The sequence below is a fragment of the Sorghum bicolor genome, chromosome 1, assembly GCF_000003195.3.
Source record: "Sorghum bicolor cultivar BTx623 chromosome 1, Sorghum_bicolor_NCBIv3, whole genome shotgun sequence".
Classification (NCBI taxonomy): Eukaryota; Viridiplantae; Streptophyta; class Magnoliopsida; order Poales; family Poaceae; genus Sorghum; species Sorghum bicolor.
This window is the reverse complement of record NC_012870.2, coordinates 51,509,785-51,528,266: the sequence shown is the minus strand read 5'-3', so window position 1 is coordinate 51,528,266 and position 18,482 is coordinate 51,509,785. Positions and strand designations below refer to the sequence as shown.

Below are 18,482 nucleotides of genomic sequence, written 5' to 3'. Positions count from 1 at the left end.
CACATTATGATTACATCATCTATTTTATGTAACAGTATAACACATCATATATATGTTATCATGATAATTTTGTGTTCCCATTGAAATGCCGGCATGTTCGCTGGTCTGAAAAGCCATGGCTGAAAGTACTGTTTGCTGATTTATCGTGAGAGAAAAATACCGTTGATTTATCGTGAGAGAAAAATACTGTTGGTTGATAGAAAGAGTACAGCTTATAAGACAAGCGAACTTTGACTTATGCTGATGTTGAAATATTGCAAGAGAAAACACTGCTCCTTCACTGAAAAGTAGTGCACTGATGAACAGTGCGGTGAGACGTGCAGCCATGACAAGTTCGAGTATACTCCCTTCACCCCTAAATGTCTGTCGTTTTCGTTTCCCGATAAACAACTTTGACTAAATATATATTAAAAAAATATTAATATTAATGATACGCAATTAGTATTATTGATATATATTTAAATATAGTTTTTTAATAAATTTATTTAGAGAAAAAATATTGCATGTATAGAAAAATCGATTCAAAGTTTTCGATATGCAAATTATGGTGACAAACATTTAACGACATAGCGAGTGCTTTTATAAGTAGCAATAACCAAACTACTAGCATATTGTTGTCTGCAAGTATTCAGTCTAGCTAGGAAGATGACACGGCTGCTTTGCTTTGGTTCTGATCAAGGTAGTCTGTACTCGGCAAAATTTCAGTAGAATCTATCAATCGCGTTGATTTGGGTGCGCGTATTAGCTTGCGGATGGATAAGCAAGAGACACAGAAAGCGAGCACATCACTGGGTTCAATTTGTGTACCTGTTCGACGACGACAAACTTGCGGGCGGGATCCTTGGCGAGCGCGTCCACCACGGAGTCAAGGGTGTTCATCACGCACGCGCCCTGCCGCCGGCCTCCACGAGGTGAGACTGAAAAACCGAGAAGATCGAGAGGGCCGGAGCATGCATGATATATACCTGGATGCTGTTGTTGGATCCGACGTAGTACTGGTCGACGGTCTTGAGCCACCCGACGTCGTCGTGCGAGTGCGGCACCAGGTGCACGTTCAGCTTGTTCCCCACCGCCGCCGCCCCATGCGCCGTCGCGTTGGACGCCACGGCGAACGCCCTCGCCGCGGACGCCTCCCTTGCCGTCGTCGTCGCGATCACTGGCAGCAGTAGCAGCAACAGAAGCGCCGGCGCCATGGCTGGTGGGTGGCTTTCCCGGTCGCGCGCGGTACGCCCAGCCCCGACGAGCGGATCGATCGATCGATCGGCTAGGGTGATTGGGAATATAATGCGGATCACAGGCGTTTCGTTAATATATATAACTGCTGGTTCGCGTTGGCGATTTGTTTTCCGCCTCCGGGCGTACGTACGCGTGGTGGCGGCGCTCGCGGCTTCCCTCGTCACGGTGGCTCCGTCAAAATCAACGAATGGCTGTGGATCACCAGCCTTTATTTTGCAAAATGGACCTTTGAGATTGGGACGGAAGCTGAACCGCTGAGGGCTGCGTTTGGATGTGTGCAAAAATTATACATAGCAAGTTTAAGGCTAGTCTCAATAGAGAGTTTCATGTCTCAGTTTTCAATACATCAGATTTTGCAGAAAAGCTTCATAGGGATGAAACTCTCTTTACTCACATAAAACTCTTATCATTTTTTTTTATTAATACAGTGTCACATCAACATATTTAATGTGTATGAAACTCTAATAAAACTCCATTGAGACCGACCTAATAATACAGCCCACATACTCATCATACAATAGTTAGCTATTCACTATTAATCTTGCTCAAGAAAAAGCTATTCACTATTAATATATAACACACTTTACTCTCTCACAAAGTTTCTTGGTTTTTGTGTCTAAGTTAGCTGTAATCTTACACCCTACTTCTCCTCTCTCTCTTTCCTTCCTTCTATCCTCGACCTCAGCATTTAGTCGGCTTACGACCCACTATAATACTTGCTCTAACCTGGGCATGCCTACATACGTGGAGCTTTTAGAGCATCTTCAAGAGTTTTGCCAAATTATACTTGGCAAATCTTATAATTTACCAACTCCTAAAAACAAATGTCAAGTAAAAAATCAGCTTTATCTCCAAGAGTTTCGTATTTTTGACTTGGTAAAATTAAAAAAGATGACCCACAAACTAATTTCTTTGCATAGGATATCATTTCTTTTACAAGTATTATTTAGGCCTTGTTTAGTTCGCAAAATTTTTCGTTTTCGGGTACTGTAGCATTTCGCTTTTATTTGACAAACATTGTCCAATCACGGAGTAACTAAGCTCAAAAGATTCATCTCACAAATTACAGCTAAACTGTGCGGTTAGTTTTTATTTTCGTCTATATTTAATGCTCCATGCATACGATCAAAGATTCGATGTGACGGGAAATCTTAAAAATTTTTATGAACTAAACAAGGCCTCAATTGCAGCAGCCAGTTGAAAAGAAAGTGATCACAGTTCACGAGGCCAAGCAACTTTCATGTCCTTTCAGCAGAGGAACCGTAACAGGCGATACAGACCAGCAGCACCATGCGAGGCGACGCCCAACAGCAGCTTGTCAGGGCGACTGGCCTTGTCAATTGCTCAGACAGAGATTGCGCGCGGCGATACCAAAGAACGATAAGCGCGCATATTTATGCGCTTGGGAAAAAATATAGACTTTTTATTTTTGCCAAGTTAGGATGTTAAATTGTTGGAGGATGTTTTTTTATATTTTACCAAAATTTTATAAATGCTAGTTAAAATAGCAAACTCTTGTAGATGCTCTTACTTATTTGATTTGAAGAATATGGTGTGACCGAAAAGGTCAGTCTCAGTAGTGTTTCATCAGAGTTTAATAAACATTAAATATGTGTGCCAAACAGTACTGTCTACTCCACAAACTCTACGATGGAGCCGCTGTATGGTGAAGTTCGTGGAGCAGAGCTGGAAAAATGAGGGTGGAGCAGTGCCAAACATCCCCTAATAAAGAGAGATGATAAGAGTTTGATGAGAATAAAAAGAATTTTACAGGGGTAAAACTCTTTTACACTATTTTTAGAATATAAATATATTGCAAACTAAGCTATAAAACTCTTACCAAAATGATTGAAGCTTCACGCATGGATGGAGCAGAGCCTCTCGGCAGGTGGTAAGGAGGTGCTTAATAAATCAATTCGACAGGCCATTCCGACATATTCTATGTCATGTGTTAAACTGTCGAGGGGGTTGTGTAAGCATATTGATGGTGTCCTAAGTGACTTGTGGTGGAGAAGCAAGGAAGGCAATATCACACCCTAAAATTTTCAATTTTGGGTTATCCATAGAAAACACTAATTAAAATAAATATTTTGGTATTTGGATAAAATTTTCTAAATTTAGTTGAAAATAGTGTCAATTAGTTATAGGCAAAATGTGAATCTTTAAAATTTTTTGAACTAGTTTGATGGATTTTTGTTTGAAGTGATGTTTGCTTCTTGCTTCTTATGTGTTGATAATGAGAGAAATCTTTAAAATATGTTTAGTAGGTCAATCTTTCTTGTCCGATATGTCTTTACCTTTTTCTATAATCAAATTCCATGTTGCTCAACTCAAGCTTTCATTCGAAACTTCTTCAAATATTTTCTTTGTAACGCAAACCACTCCTTTTAGTTCCTCCTCCGTCAATCAATTTCTACAAACTTCTCAAAAATTTATCTGGCTTCTTCTAGAACTTGTTCCTACTTGCTTGTGAGCATAATTTTAGATGCTCCAAATTATCTTATCAAAAGCTTGAAATACTTTATTTAGGTTCCTCATATTCTATAATGTCTCTAAGATTTTTCTCTGGATTTTTTGAGCTTTGGGAGTACTTTTCGTAGATTAAATTCTAAACTTTTTTGAAATTATTTTATCCACGAAATAAATTAATTCTAAAAATAATAAAATATATTATTTTTCTACCGACCTCTAACCCTATAATTATATATATGCCCATCTTTCCCCCAACGTACTGGTTCCAGAAATAAAATTCTTTTTCCAAGCCGCCACTCATGACACGCTACATAAAGCATATCATCGCTCAGTTATATCATGGTGTTGATGGTACGAGGCATAGGACAGAGCACACTCGCTGTCGGTGTGTCGATGTTTATCGAAGATGACGAGTTGCTGTGGGTGGTACGCCCGGATGATAATCACGTACTAAAGATCTTCTTCCTCCAACTCATCATGTTAAAAACTTAAAAAATAAACAAAACTATGGAAATAGATTAGTAGAAAAAAATCAGCGGTTAGCTGTCCAGATGTCAGTCATTCTGGGGTAGTCGTCCGACAATTTCTCTTAGTAGGTTACTAAGTCAAGTTGGGCAGCACCTCCCCTAATTGTTTTTACTAAGTGGACAACATAACCGCTCTAAACTTAAACTCTCACACAACCTCACTACACATGAAACTACTTCTCACTTCTTACCTTCACACTATTCCTTACTATCACTCTATCTCTTGCTAGCAATTTGGAAATTCGAAGTTCTGGAGGCAGGTTGGTGTATGTGGAGTAGTGTGAGATATGAAGGAGCTAGAGCGGTGTATTTATAGGAGACGAGAGAGGCCAGGTCGGCCGCCGTAGGGGCTAGGGCGGTCGCCCTACCATGTGGGCCCCACCTGGGTGCTTCATCTCCTCTATTACTTTTGCATAAATTCTATTCTATCTGCAATGGTGATTCATGTGCAGGTTGCATGGGGCATAATTCTCATAATATTTTATGAATGGAGCTTATTAGAAGTTATGACATGTGGGTCCTAACCATGGAATCTACCCCTAGGTGAATGTAAAAATAGCTTCATACATGGCATAAGAAAATTACTTTTATGTAACTATGAAAAATAAGGAGACAGATGGTGTTTTTTGTTTTCATTTTTATGTCCTTGTCACGACGGTAACTCCATAGAAATTATTTAGGTGGGTCCTAAATTTTTACTATGCCATGATGAAAATGTTAATTTGATTTTTCTAATGCAAGGAAAAATGCTAAAGTAAAAAATTTAATGCAAAAAGTAAAGATGGGTAAATACTGATTTACCTCGCGGTGAGGTTTCAGAAATTTAAGTCCACCGAACCGGACCTCAAATATAATTAATCCTTAGTTGCATTTTCCAGTCCCGGAGATGGTGGTTCTGATAGTTGATCTTATTCTTGTAACACCACATTTGTAATGAGTTCTGGTCTTGGCTTGAAAGCAAACCACTTTTCCTTTCCATTTATGTTGAACTTGATTTCTCCTTCTCCAACATCAATATGTGTATTGGCGGTGCTCAAACAGGGTCTCCGAAGGATGAGTGACACTTTTGAGTCTATTTGCATGTCTAGTAACAAAAAGTTCACTAGTACAAAGAACTCTCTTATCTTGATTAGGCTATTCTCAGCTATTCCATTTGAGTAGCAGATCGACTTGTTGGCCAGCTATAGGCACATTAATGTTGGCTCCAATATTGAATACTTAAGTTTGTTGAAGACTGACTTGGGCATAACACTAGCACTTTCTACAAGGTCACATAATGCATTGTTCGAAATCTTGACTTTCAATTGAGCAATCACTAGTTGGGCATCCTAGATCTTTCCTCTTTGGTGGTGATGAATTAAGGATGGACTCACTATACTCATCTGTCAGCTTGATCACCTCAGTGGTGGGTAGTGGACTCTTTTTGTTCAAAATATCTCTAATATACTTTGCATACGTAGAAACATGTATGTCATCCAGCAGAGGTATGTTGACATATAATTTCTGAATAACCTCCACAAACTTACCAAATTTTTCATCCGCCTGAGGGTTAGTCCATTATCTCCTTCTTGTAAATGGTATGAAGCTGGTGTCATGGAAATCTTGTCTTAACTCTTGATCTTGTGGCTCTTGTGGAGTAACATCGTCAACTTCATCTTCCTTCTCTTCTTTCAGTATCACTGGTACTACTTTAATCCTTCTTGACATCCCTTTTCAATACAGGGGATCCTTTATAAGACCTTCCACCTTTTGTAGTTATCTCATTTATCTGAACATGGTTAGTCGAAACAAGCAGCGCAACAGAAAATCTTGCAACTTGAATTTCTATCTTTTTATTAAGCTAAGTTGTTATTTTATGGTAGAAGAAAAGTATCCATATTAGCACTTATTTTTTCTAGGATTTTATCATTAGCAACAATTTTTTTAATAAATCATCATTAATTCTACCTTATTCTGCAATGAATTCTCTTAAGGTGGTAACTTAGTATTAGGAGAATTATAGTTATTACCTTGATACTTACCTTGGTAGTTGGACTATTGTTGATTCCATCTTTGTCTTGACTGTGCTGGAATTGAATTGTTGACAGCGAGAGTTCCATCTTTATAAGTAGCTTCAATAGCTCTCTAATCTTCTTTGTACTTGGCTCTCTCATTAAGACAGTTCAATAATACGCCCATCTTGGTTGATAGCGCACACAATTTCTCTCGTGCTTCTTCACTTTGGTGGCATGCTTGAATATTATCTGGTGACCAACTTTGGTTTTCTTCAATTCTTTCCATAAGGATTTCAGCTTTTCCACCAGTGAGTGCTGTAAATGATCCACTAGCATTCGCACCCAGTTGATCACAAGATTTCTAAATTAATCCATTATAAATGTATTGCATAAGCAACCATCACTCTATTTCCTGATGGGGACAATGTGAAATGTATTCTTGGTAACACTCCCATGCGTCTAGAATGGTTTCTCCTTTTTATTGTTGAAAATTGGTAATCTTTCCTCTTAAGGAATTGGTCCTGCCCACTAGGAAGAACTTCTCTAGAAAGGCTTTTGAACACTTCTCACATGTGTTGATGTCTTCTTTATTGGAATAAAACCACTACTTCGCTCTTCCCAAGAGTGAGAATGGGAATAAACAGAGTAGTATGGTGTCTTGATCAATGTCTTTGACGACGATGGTGCTTGCAATCTCTAGAAAATTCTATGGATGTGTAGTTGCATCTTCATGTTTCTTTCCACTAAATGGTGTAGCTTGTACCATGTTGATGAGACTTGGCCTAAGCTTAAATTCTGAATCATTGGTGTCGAATGTGGGTCCAGTGCGGATATTCTCGGTGCTTGGAATAGATAATTCTCATAGAGCTTTGTTAGCCATAACTCTCAAGAAATAATGTGAGGTTCCTATTTGATTAATTTGATTCTGATTGGAGTGTGGTGAGTCTTGAAATACCCTGTATAAGATACAAAACAAAGAAAAACAATGCTAAACCTAAAAAGACAGATGTACCTAGTTATGAATTCTATCATAAGCTACAGTGCCCAATGATATGGTTAGAGACGGTTTCCTATGTGAACCGTCTCTGATGAAAATGAGAGGCGTTACTGAAATTGATTTCTATACTAGTGCATTTAAAACAATGTTATTTTAGCTATTATTTACTTTTGGCCTTTGTATAAAGTTCCAGCCGCCCTTTATGAAATAAGAAAAACATGTTAACTACTGATTTTTATTTATGCTAAATAAAAGGACTGTACCCCTTGGTATTGGGCTAGTCTACCAGATTAATTTTAAAGTTCCAATCTAGCAGATTGATTATAAAAGGACAGTTTTGTTTGATCGTAATATAGATTATAATTGGGTGAACTAAAAAATAATAGATTGATTTCTTTGGCAAATGATAAATTTATTATTTATCTGTTGGTATAAATTAACTGCACTCTAATAATGATTATAATCAGATTATCTGCAAGCGCATAGATATATACTGATCAACACTTCACCAAGATCAACGCAGTTTTAATATCGAACCCAAAGGAACAGTAGGTGATTTATGACCTAGCCTATAATTTCTTAATCTATGGGGGTACAATCAATCCAGAAGACTCTTGATGATGAGCAAATACTAATGTACTATGGTTCCAATGAAAGGTAAACTTTATATAGTATCATCTTACTGGGCAAGTAACCCAAACAGGGGAAGAATCAAAGTAATCCCCTATGAGGCACCTATAAGCCTATCAATCCTATCAAAATGATTGTTGACACTTGCTAACACCACTTGAATACTAGGTTGTCATCCCCAGCATGGCACTAGAGTGTACTATGGTATTTATACGCACACAGATAATCCGCAAGCGCACGGATACCGTTGAAGCTTTTACCCGGTTAAAGTTTTATCGTATCCACAGGGAAACGGGAGAACCAACTACGCTCTAACTTAACCAAGATAAGTAAATAGGTGTAAATAGGAAAGATGATAGAATTAAATAAGAACAATATTAAAGGTAAGATAACAATAGGTGGTAATATGGGAATAGAAAGTAGAGCAATTCTAGTATATGGGCGATGGTAGCAGAATAGAGAGTATAACTATGGTTTCTCTACTTCAAAGGGGTATGTCAATGTCTGGGACGAACCACGTGATAAGAGTACACCACAAAGGATGCTTATCCTTAGGCCGATAAACCCTACCCGTCCTGCTAACGAGAGGTGGACTACAGAGGACCAACGTAACTATCACCTACGCGGCCTACCACACGATCCAGCTAGACAGGGGATATCCACAAGTAATCTAGGTCTAAGCACCACGCTTACACCTATACTACAACTCTCACCTATAGCGTCCTATAGATTAAAGTACTCAAAAGAGTTGTGAACCAGAACATACGTAATTAGTAATTGCATAATGAATTAGAAATAGATTACCAGAGTCATCCCATGAGCAAGCTTGATTAGAGCTTGATCATGACGAAGTACAACCGGAGGATGAACCGACAGGCCGGCCTCTCCTCTAATCCTCCTTCGCTCTCCATCTTGCTACTATCTAGATCTACTCTAGTTTAGAGAAGAGAGGAGAGCTCTCATCTCTAAACCCTAGCTTTTGCTCTGTCTATGAATAATGAATAATGATCAAGGGGTGCCTCCTCCAGGGGCCAGGGGGTCTGGTTATATAGTCCCCTCAAGTGAACCTAGGCCGTCGGATCAAACCGACATTGATTGAACAGTTATTCTTGATCCTTTAGGTCGGTGGAGATCTCCCGAGAGAAAGAGTCCTCATTGGGCTCCAAGTCAGGGCGGGCGCCCAGGGCAGGAGGGCGGGCGCCCTGCCTTTGGCCCCGTTCGGCCTCCGCTTCCTTCCCGTAGCTTCTGGAGTCTTCTAGATGTAAGATAATTGCGCGGCACGTTAATATCTCTATGTAATCCCGACGTGTGGGCCTTTCTTCCGTATTTCCTGATAACCCCCTGCAGAAATAGACAAACACCAAAACTCATGGAATTCTGTCAGATAAAACCCTAAGTCTAGATGTTGATTTCATTTGGATCCTTTTCTTTGTTTATTTGATAATTGAATTTGATACTTAAGGACCGTCAACAAACTCCCCCAAGCTTACCTCTTGCTCGTCCCTGAGCAAGGATAGACTCAGCAATGGATCAGAACTTGTTGCAATATCTTAAAAATTTGCTGGTACACATGCTTTTAAATAAGATCTCATCTCTGAGTTAGAGTAAACTGTCAAAAACTAAAACTTACTTACTTTACCTTTCACCATGGGACTTGTAACCGTCACTTCTGTCTTGAGTAGTTAAAAGATAGAACAGTCTAGCCAAGTGCCATGTCTCTTATTCTTGATCAGCTATAGCTCTGGAGTTTTTGCAGATTTTCAAATAAAACTCAGAGATTCCTTGTATGACTCTCTAAATCTCTCTTTTGTGGTATTTCTGGATCCTTACCAAGGCAGTGATGGTATATGCCTTCTCTCAAGATATGTGGTATTTGTGGTATAAGGCATAGTGACATTGCCTTCTCTCTCACCCTACTCTAATACGGCTTTAATATCTGGAGCTCATAGGTGGGAGATAAAGTATACATACTTACAAGACATTTATTGTATAGTCAAACCATGGATCCAAAGAAACAAATCAATAAGCCAAATCAAGATGTGCATGTGTGGCGAATGAATGGTGTATGGTGATGATGGTGATAACAATGGTGAAAGTCTAATTCTACTTTTGCTCTTTTAAGGGGATACATACCTTCCTTGCTTTTTGAAACTTTATGAGGAGAATGAGATGCTCTATCTTTCATTTTTTTCTTTCCTCTCAGGTGGGTATCCTGTACCTCTAATTCTACTGTTGGACACTTTTTTCTTTCTTTCGAGGTTCCGGGCACTTGTCTCTTTTTATTTCCTCGTTTATTATTTTTTTTCTTTTTTTTCAGAGCACTCATCTCTTGAGATAATATAGCAAGTGGTAGTAGCAAGATAACTTGAGCATTTATTTCACAAGGGAAAACAGAAATATGTTTGGCTATTCTCTCCCGGATTAGGAGTAGAATATTTTTGAGTGGTTCTGGAGATGGACATGGATGGATATATGTGGATGGTACTTCCGGAGTAGAAGTAACATATATGAGTGAACGTGCAAGTGAATCTTGATTTAACCACATGACAAGATTCCTAAGGGTCTACACAGCTTGACCACACTCAATGCTCATAAGCAGTAAATAATAAATGTGTGGCTCAAAGTCTAGCAAGCATGTATATATGGCTGTGGTAGGAATTTAAACTCTTATCATATAGGAACTCATCATGCAATATTTTAATGATTTTTCAAAGATAAAATTCTCCAGAATTCTAGCATCTCTAGGAACAGATAAACAACAGCTCAACCTTCCCATATCATATCCGTTAACAACTTATTTCAGATCAAGGTTTCATCCCACAAGTTTAGATCTAGAGCAAGCTTTAAATTATAACAGTTATGTCTAAACTTGAGAGAGAACTTCAAATTTGCAAATTAGGCAGAGCAACTATTCATCATATCCATGCTAGAGTTTTATTATTAAGATTCAGATTAGCAAAGCCACTTTATTTATTTATTAAACACACTAAGCAAAAGATATATATAAGCACAAAATCTTTATTTGGTTTTTCATAGTTTATGTATTTTAATATTCTAATATAATATAAGTATAAAGATAGGTAGAAATACTTAGCGAGATAAATGGGGGTGCTCTCCCCCAAGCTGGATTTTGACGTAATTTCTCTTGATGTAGCTAGCAGGTGGCAGAGGTGTATTTGAAAGTCAGCAGCATTCTGACAGCGATTAGAATGTCCTCCGTCTGCTAGTCTTCTTGATTCTTAAATTCTGTGGAGCTCAAATAGACAACAAAGCTTGTGGAACTAATTAAGTGTTAGCATAAATATCTAGCCTTCATCATGTTGAGCTTCCTCAATAAATATTACTCCCTGTTTTTATATTTTTATTTTATAAAGCAGAAAAGAAATATTTATTTTATTTTTATGCCACCACAGTGAAGGTATTTATGGGTTTTATGCCACTCGTATACTCACATGGGGCTTAGTATTTTTTAACATTTTTATTTTCTTTTCAAGATAGCATGATTAACTAATAATCTATTTAAGGAAAGTAAATGATTAAAGGAAAAATGGAATGCAGAAAGGATAAATATGGATAACTATCGATCTTACCTTTCGACGAGAGTTCAATGTTTTAAGTCTTCTTAACAAGACTTCTCACCGTGTTCATTCTTCAGGTGCGTCATTTGATTCAGGTGTGGACCTTGACGTCTGCACCTCTTAATACGGTGTCACCCATGTTCTTCGTTTGCCCAGCAGTTCGAAGTGCGGCGTTGGCAGTATCCTGCTCAGTGTGTTTGTGCTCGTAGATCTAGGTCCTTCACTTGTTAGAGTCTGAGAGTTATAAAACTCCTCCGTGTTTTGCTCGAAGTGTACCTGCTCATAGAGACAAGGCAGAGATCAAGTGCATGGGTCCTGTTGGTGGAAAACACCAACAGAACCTAAAGTGTATTTGTTCTTCTCTAACCCTAAGCATAGTGAGCAAGACAAAGTTGATGGATGAAAAGTTCATGAGTGTAGCACTTATAACATTTGTCAGATCAGATCGCTCAACCTTATGGAAAGATAATCTATCTATGTATATGTCTTTTTCTTTATATCTCTCAAAGATTGAATGTGTAACATTTTAGCTCATGTGGGATCATGGAGGTAGTACTAAGAACAAGGATTAAAGGACTAAACATGTTGAATCGGTTGGGTTGGTTAATCTAGAGTTGTAAATCATACATGTTTGTCTCTTTTATTTATATGAACGCTAGAACCAAGAAGAAGCTTATAAAAATGATAGTCAAGTACCTTAAGATGTTACCTTGCTTGAAGAGTGATTGTACAGTATCACCTTGTGGAAGCTTTCCTTTCTTAGCGGTTGTGCATCGTGTTTGTGGCACCCTCCATGGATCATCTCTCTATGATGAATGAGCTATGTCCTTCTTGTGCAAATTGTTAAACTTCATGTGTCACTCTCTTCGTCTTTGATGTGAGTTTATCTCAGGACTTCCCAAATCGATATTGAAAGTTTTTCTGCAGGGGTTAGTTTGACAAAAATATACCAATGTCTACACAAGCAGTTTTTAGTTCAATAACCGAACTAGACTCCATGTCTAATCAGATTAAGGAAGGCTGTTTAACCTAAGCACCATGCTTAATTTAAAAGCCAATAGATGTATGTGCAGTACTTCCAAACTAACACTTACTAGTAAATAGACAAAGGTAACATGACAGCATTTATAGAGATCTACTCAAGTGGAGATGAAGTAGTGTGATTAGTATTTAACAAATTGAGCATGTCTTAAAGGTAGGGACAACCAACATAGCAACATGGCAAAGGATGTTTTTATGTAAAGTACTCCCCCAAGCTTGAATTTTGCAGAATTCAAGTTTGGATGAATTTAATTCAGTGTTGCATGATGATTGGTTGGACATACCTTGTGCTTGTCATTCATCCGATCTTCTTGCTCCAATCCTGTAAAGGTTAGTGACAAGAATACCCGAAGGAATATTTTTACAATTATCCTTATATGCTCAATACACAAGGTAATGTTGCAAATAATTAAAAACTCTTGTTACGATCTGATCAGTGCTTATTTTAGGACACTAAGCTTGTCCTTGGGAAACCATCAATTTATGTCGGCGAAGTGGTTTCCCTTCCAACACTGACCTATATCAAGATCAACTCAACGAGATCTGCAATATTTATTATAGACATATGCATCGACAACCGCCCTTTTAAAGTTTTTATAAATAGAAAGGAAGAGGGGATTGGAGATCTCAAATGTGGTGATGTTGGAGAGACCAATAGATTGGGAAGGTGTTACATATGAGCATGGAGTAAACAAAGTGGCTATGAAATAAATTCCATGCTCATTAATGTTATCTTCGTCTCCAATCTGAATGTTCAGAGTTTCTCTTGGATTGGTCTCACCTATGTCCTCTCCTATAGTTGGATGAATCCCATCTTCAAAGGGAGTCAAGAACTCACCATTTGAAATTGAACCAAAGTCAGAATTCATTAAGGCTTCTTCCTTATCCATCCATTCTACACATTCTAGCCATTTAGAACTTGTGATCAGGAAAGGGGAGGTGTTAGAATTTTCAATATGGCTTAGCTCTCCTTTACTTGATGTGTCATCCTCGACTTCTTCATAATAGGAACCAGGACATTCTCTAAGAGAACCATTATTGCGAGGATTTGAATTATCCCTGCTTGAAGGTCTCTTATGGAACCAGAAGTCTAAACCATCAGCATCTGAAAGATTTAAGGTCGGAATTCCTTCCTCTCTTGAAGAATTTTGGGGTATTGATGGTTTAGGATCGATAGCTAAAGTTTGGAATTGAAGTGGTTGTGATCTGGCTATCGAAACTTCTTCTTCTTGTCTAGGAACTGGTTCTGTCTCTTTCTGAGGGATATAAAATCTAGGAGACTTTCCACTTAATAAATCAATCAAATTCCAAGCTTCACTAGCAGTAGGTGATAGAAGGATCCTCTAGAGGCTGTATTCAAGGTTTGCTTATTTTCCCCACTAAGGCCCTCAAAAAAGTGAATTAGAAGAACTTCTTCTGGAATAGAAAGCTTTGGGCCAGTGAGAGTAAGGTTAATAAAGCGGTCCCATGATTTCCTAAGAGATTCCTCTTCCAGTTGCTTAAAAGAAATAATCTCACGCCGAAGTTCTGCCACTTTGGAGATTGGAAAATATTTAGAAAGAAAACTACTATATAACTCCTTCCAATCTCCATGAACACTCCCTACTTTGAGTTTGTACCAATTTCTAGCTTTTCCCGTTAAAGAGAACGGAAAGAGCTTCCATTTGAGGGTCTCATCGGACATTCCTTCTATCCTCCTTCGCTCTCCATCTTGCTACTATCTAGATCTACTCTAGTTTAGAGAAGAGAGGAGAGCTCTCATCTCTAAACCCTAGCTTTTGCTCTGTCTATGAATAATGAATAATGATCAAGGGATGCCTCCTCCAGGGGCCAGGGGGTCTGGTTATATAGTCCCCTCAAGTGAACCTGGGCCGTCGGATCAAACCGACATTGATTGAACGGTTATTCTTGATCCTTTAGTTCGGTGGAGATCTCCCGAGAGAAAGAGTCCTGATTGGGCTCCAAGTCAGGGCGGGCGCCCAGGGCAGGAGGGCGGGCGCCCTGCCTCTGGCCCCGTTCGGCCTCCGCTTCCTTCCCGTGGCTTCTAGAGTCTTCTAGATGTAAGATAATTGCACGGCACGTTAATATCTCTATGTAATCCCGACGTGTGGGCCTTTCTTCCGTATTTCCTGATAACCCCCTGCAGAAATAGACAAACACCAAAACTCGTGGAATTCTATCAGATAAAACTCTAAGTCTAGATGTTGATTTCATTTGGATCCTTTTCTTTGTTTATTTGATAATTAAATTTGATACTCAAGGACCGTCAACACGCACACAATTTCTCTCGTGCTTCTTCACTTTGGTGGCATGCTTGAATATTATCTGGTGACCAACTTTGGTTTTCTTCAATTCTTTCCATAAGGATTTCAGCTTTTCCACCAGTGAGTGCTGTAAATGATCCACTAGCATTCGCACCCAGTTGATCACAAGATTTCTAAATTAATCCATTACAAATGCATTGCATAAGCAACCATCACTCTATTTCCTGATGGGGACAATGTGAAATGTGTTCTTGGTAACACTCCCATGCATCTAGAATGGTTTCTCCATTTTATGGTTGAAAATTGGTAATCTTTCCTCTTAAGGAATTGGTCCTGCCCACTAGGAAGAACTTCTCTAGAAAGGCTTTTGAACACTTCTCACATGTGTTGATGTCTTATTTATTGGAATAAAACCACTACTTCGCTCTTCCCAAGAGTGAGAATGGGAATAAACAGAGTAGTATGGTGTCTTGATCAATGTCTTTGACAACGATGATGCTTGCAATCTCTAGAAAATTCTATAGATGTGTAGTTGCATCTTCATGTTTCTTTCCACTAAATGGTGTAGCTTGTACCATGTTGATGAGACTTGGCCTAAGCTTAAATTCTGAATCATTGGTGTCGAATGTGGGTCCAGTGCGGATATTCTCGGTGCTTGGAATAGATAATTCTCATAGAGCTTTGTTAGCCATAACTCTCAAGAAATAATGTGAGGTTCCTATTTGATTAATTTGATTCTGATTGGAGTGTGGTGAGTCTTGAAATACCCTGTATAAGATACAAAACAAAGAAAAACAATGCTAAACCTAAAAAGACAGATGTACCTAGTTATGAATTCTATCATAAGCTACAGTGCCCAATGATATGGTTAGAGACGGTTTCCTATGTGAACCATCTCTGATGAAAATGAGAGGCGTTACTGAAATTGATTTCTATACTAGTGCATTTAAAACAATGTTATTTTAGCTATTATTTACTTTTGGCCTTTGTATAAAGTTCCAGCCGCCCTTTATGAAATAAGAAAAACATGTTAACTACTGATTTTTATTTATGCTAAATAAAAGGACTGTACCCCTTGGTATTGGGCTAGTCTACCAGATTAATTTTAAAGTTCCAATCTAGCAGATTGATTATAAAAGGACAGTTTTGTTTGATCGTAATATAGATTATAATTGGGTGAACTAAAAAATAATAGATTGATTTCTTTGGCAAATGATAAATTTATTATTTATCTGTTGGTATAAATTAACTGCACCCTAATAATGATTATAATCAGATTATCTGCAAGCGCATAGATATATACTGATCAACACTTCACCAAGATCAACCCAGTTTTAATATCGAACCCAAAGGAACAGTAGGTGATTTATGACCTAGCCTATAATTTCTTAATCTAAGGGGGGTACAATCAATCCAGAAGACTATTGATGATGAGCAAATACTAATATACTATGGTTCCAATGACAGGTAAACTTTATATAGTATCATCTTATTGGGCAAGTAACCCGAACAGGGGAAGAATCAAAGTAATCCCCTATGAGGCACCTATAAGCCTATCAATCCTATCAACGGGAAGTGGACTACAGAGGAATCAACGCAGCTATAAAGTCACCTACGCGAACTACCACTGTCTGGCTACGAATCACTACTCCGACCTAGGAGCTACCCAAATCAAAGTACTCAATATAATATGAGTTGCAAACCAAAGAACGAATACAAACAAGTTGCTTACTTGAATCAGAAGGGTAAATACAAAAGTTCCTCAGAACGCGGTTCCGGGTGAGGGAGCCAAATTCAGATGAATACAGCTCCTGAGGAAGCTCCGACAGGCCGGGACTCCTCTAAATCTCTACTCCTCTACTCTATCTCTCTAATCTCTATCTTGATTGCTAGCCTAGATCTAGTGGATCTCTATCTAATGCTCTGGCTCTTCATATCGTGATCTGGCATCCTCTAGGGGGGCTAGCCTTCTATTTATAGCGTAGTGTGATGGACATGCGCCGTTGGATCAAACTGACTTAACAAGCGGCCGAGATGGCTCCTCAGAGGTGGTGGAGGAAGCTTCCGGAAGGGGGGAGCAAACCCTAACCATAGGGGGCCGGTCGGCGCTAGGGTGGGGCAGGCCGACCCCACCTGGCAGCTGCTGGCTCCCCCCTCGCGCCGGGTGTCTTCTAGAGTGTTCCTGAATCCTCTGGTGTCATCCTTCCGTCGTGGTTAAGTTTCGTGGCCAATTAGCACTTAAATCACTCTTTTCAGCACTTTCTGAAATAATCCTTGGAAAACACAGAATATACAAAACTTGTGGAAATTGTGAGTGATAACCCTATTCTAGTAGATATTCATTTCTGGTGGAGAAATAAATGCTAACAAATTTTATAAGTTAACGGGTGTCAACAATTACCCCCACACTTTGGCTTTTACTCATCCCGAGAAAAAGGTTGGTTTTATCATGATGAGTAAATATTTAATGCAAAACTTGGAAATTAAATTATATAAAACTGATCTAGTCATCACGCAATGTGGAAATTTAAAGTTCTTATCATAAATTCTATAGTGATTGCAGAGTAGGATAGCTTAAAATATATTACTCTCTTCCTTAAATTTTGTCTACTAGAGAGTAAGTGAAGTTCGCAAATAAAATATAGCTTCAACCTTCTCTTAATTGTAGTGGCATCAATGGTTGTGATATTAATTTGATGTTCATAACCAGGGAGAGAAATATCATATTCCTGGATGAGACAAATCATCCACTTCCTTAGCATATTATGTAGGAAGGACCATGAGCTCTCTTTTTTCTTCTTCTTTTTTCACATCGAGGTTCCGGACACTTGTCCCTTTTTATTTCCTTGTGATCTATTTTTTAGGTTTCGAACACTTGTCCCTTTTTATTTCCTCAGATTTCTTTATGAAGAGCTCATGTCTCCTAAATAATAGTGCTTCAAGAGAGTGTATTATGTTTTTATTTCATTTTTATGATACTAGGAATATGATAAATCTCTCAACCAAAGTCATAATAATAGAATGATATGATTATTATTTGATTCCAATACAAAGAGAGGTGAAGCTAATTGTTTTTACCTTTTTGAAAGAAAATCTCCAAAGACAAATTATCAGGAGTTGAGTGATTGTTATTTTGCTATCTCTCTTTCCACAATAACTTAAGCAAACATGAAATACTATAAATTTCACAACCATGACTCTAGGAAAGTGTTATACAATTTATTTTCGAGTCATGGATTAAACGGTGGTTATTATTTCTTACAAATATGTAATATAAAAATTTTCGATTCGGATGACAATTCAAAGATGAAATACATGAAATTATAATTTAAATAGCTCAAACCTCACCGTGACCAAAGCGAGATCGGGGACGAGCGAACAGGGCACCGGCTGGCCCCACCTTTGGGCAGTGTGGGCCCCGCTTTGCTGTGCGCGATCTTGGTTCGATTGTATTGCAAATTACTCTATTTTCCGACTGAATTTCTGTTTCGTGATTGAGATGTGCCTCCCCCATACTTATTTTCATGTATACTTTCTTGCACAATATGTGGAGACAAACACATACAAAAAATAGAGAATAGAGTAGACAAAAGATAAGGCACTTTATTTATTCATGGTGGTGATATAATTTGATAGACGCTTTAACAACTGAGCTAACGACTGCCCTAGCTCAATAGGCTTTGTCCTAATAAAATTCTTTATGACTCGATTGAGTCTCAGTGGGGGTTTCACCAGGATGTCAT

At 38.4% G+C, this 18,482-nt stretch overlaps 1 protein-coding gene across 1 annotated transcript in view; it reads right to left on the bottom strand.

Moving 5' to 3' along the window:
- LOC8083572 (alpha-mannosidase) overlaps positions 1-1,290 on the bottom strand; it is a 28,333-nt gene extending 27,043 nt beyond the window's left edge. The window contains exons 1-2 of the mRNA XM_021450303.1: positions 966-1,290; positions 808-891 (exon numbers count right to left, since the gene is read on the bottom strand). Of these exons, the coding sequence (XP_021305978.1) occupies positions 808-891; positions 966-1,193 (312 nt within the window). The 5' untranslated portion in view covers positions 1,194-1,290. The remainder of the gene's footprint in view (positions 1-807; positions 892-965) is intronic.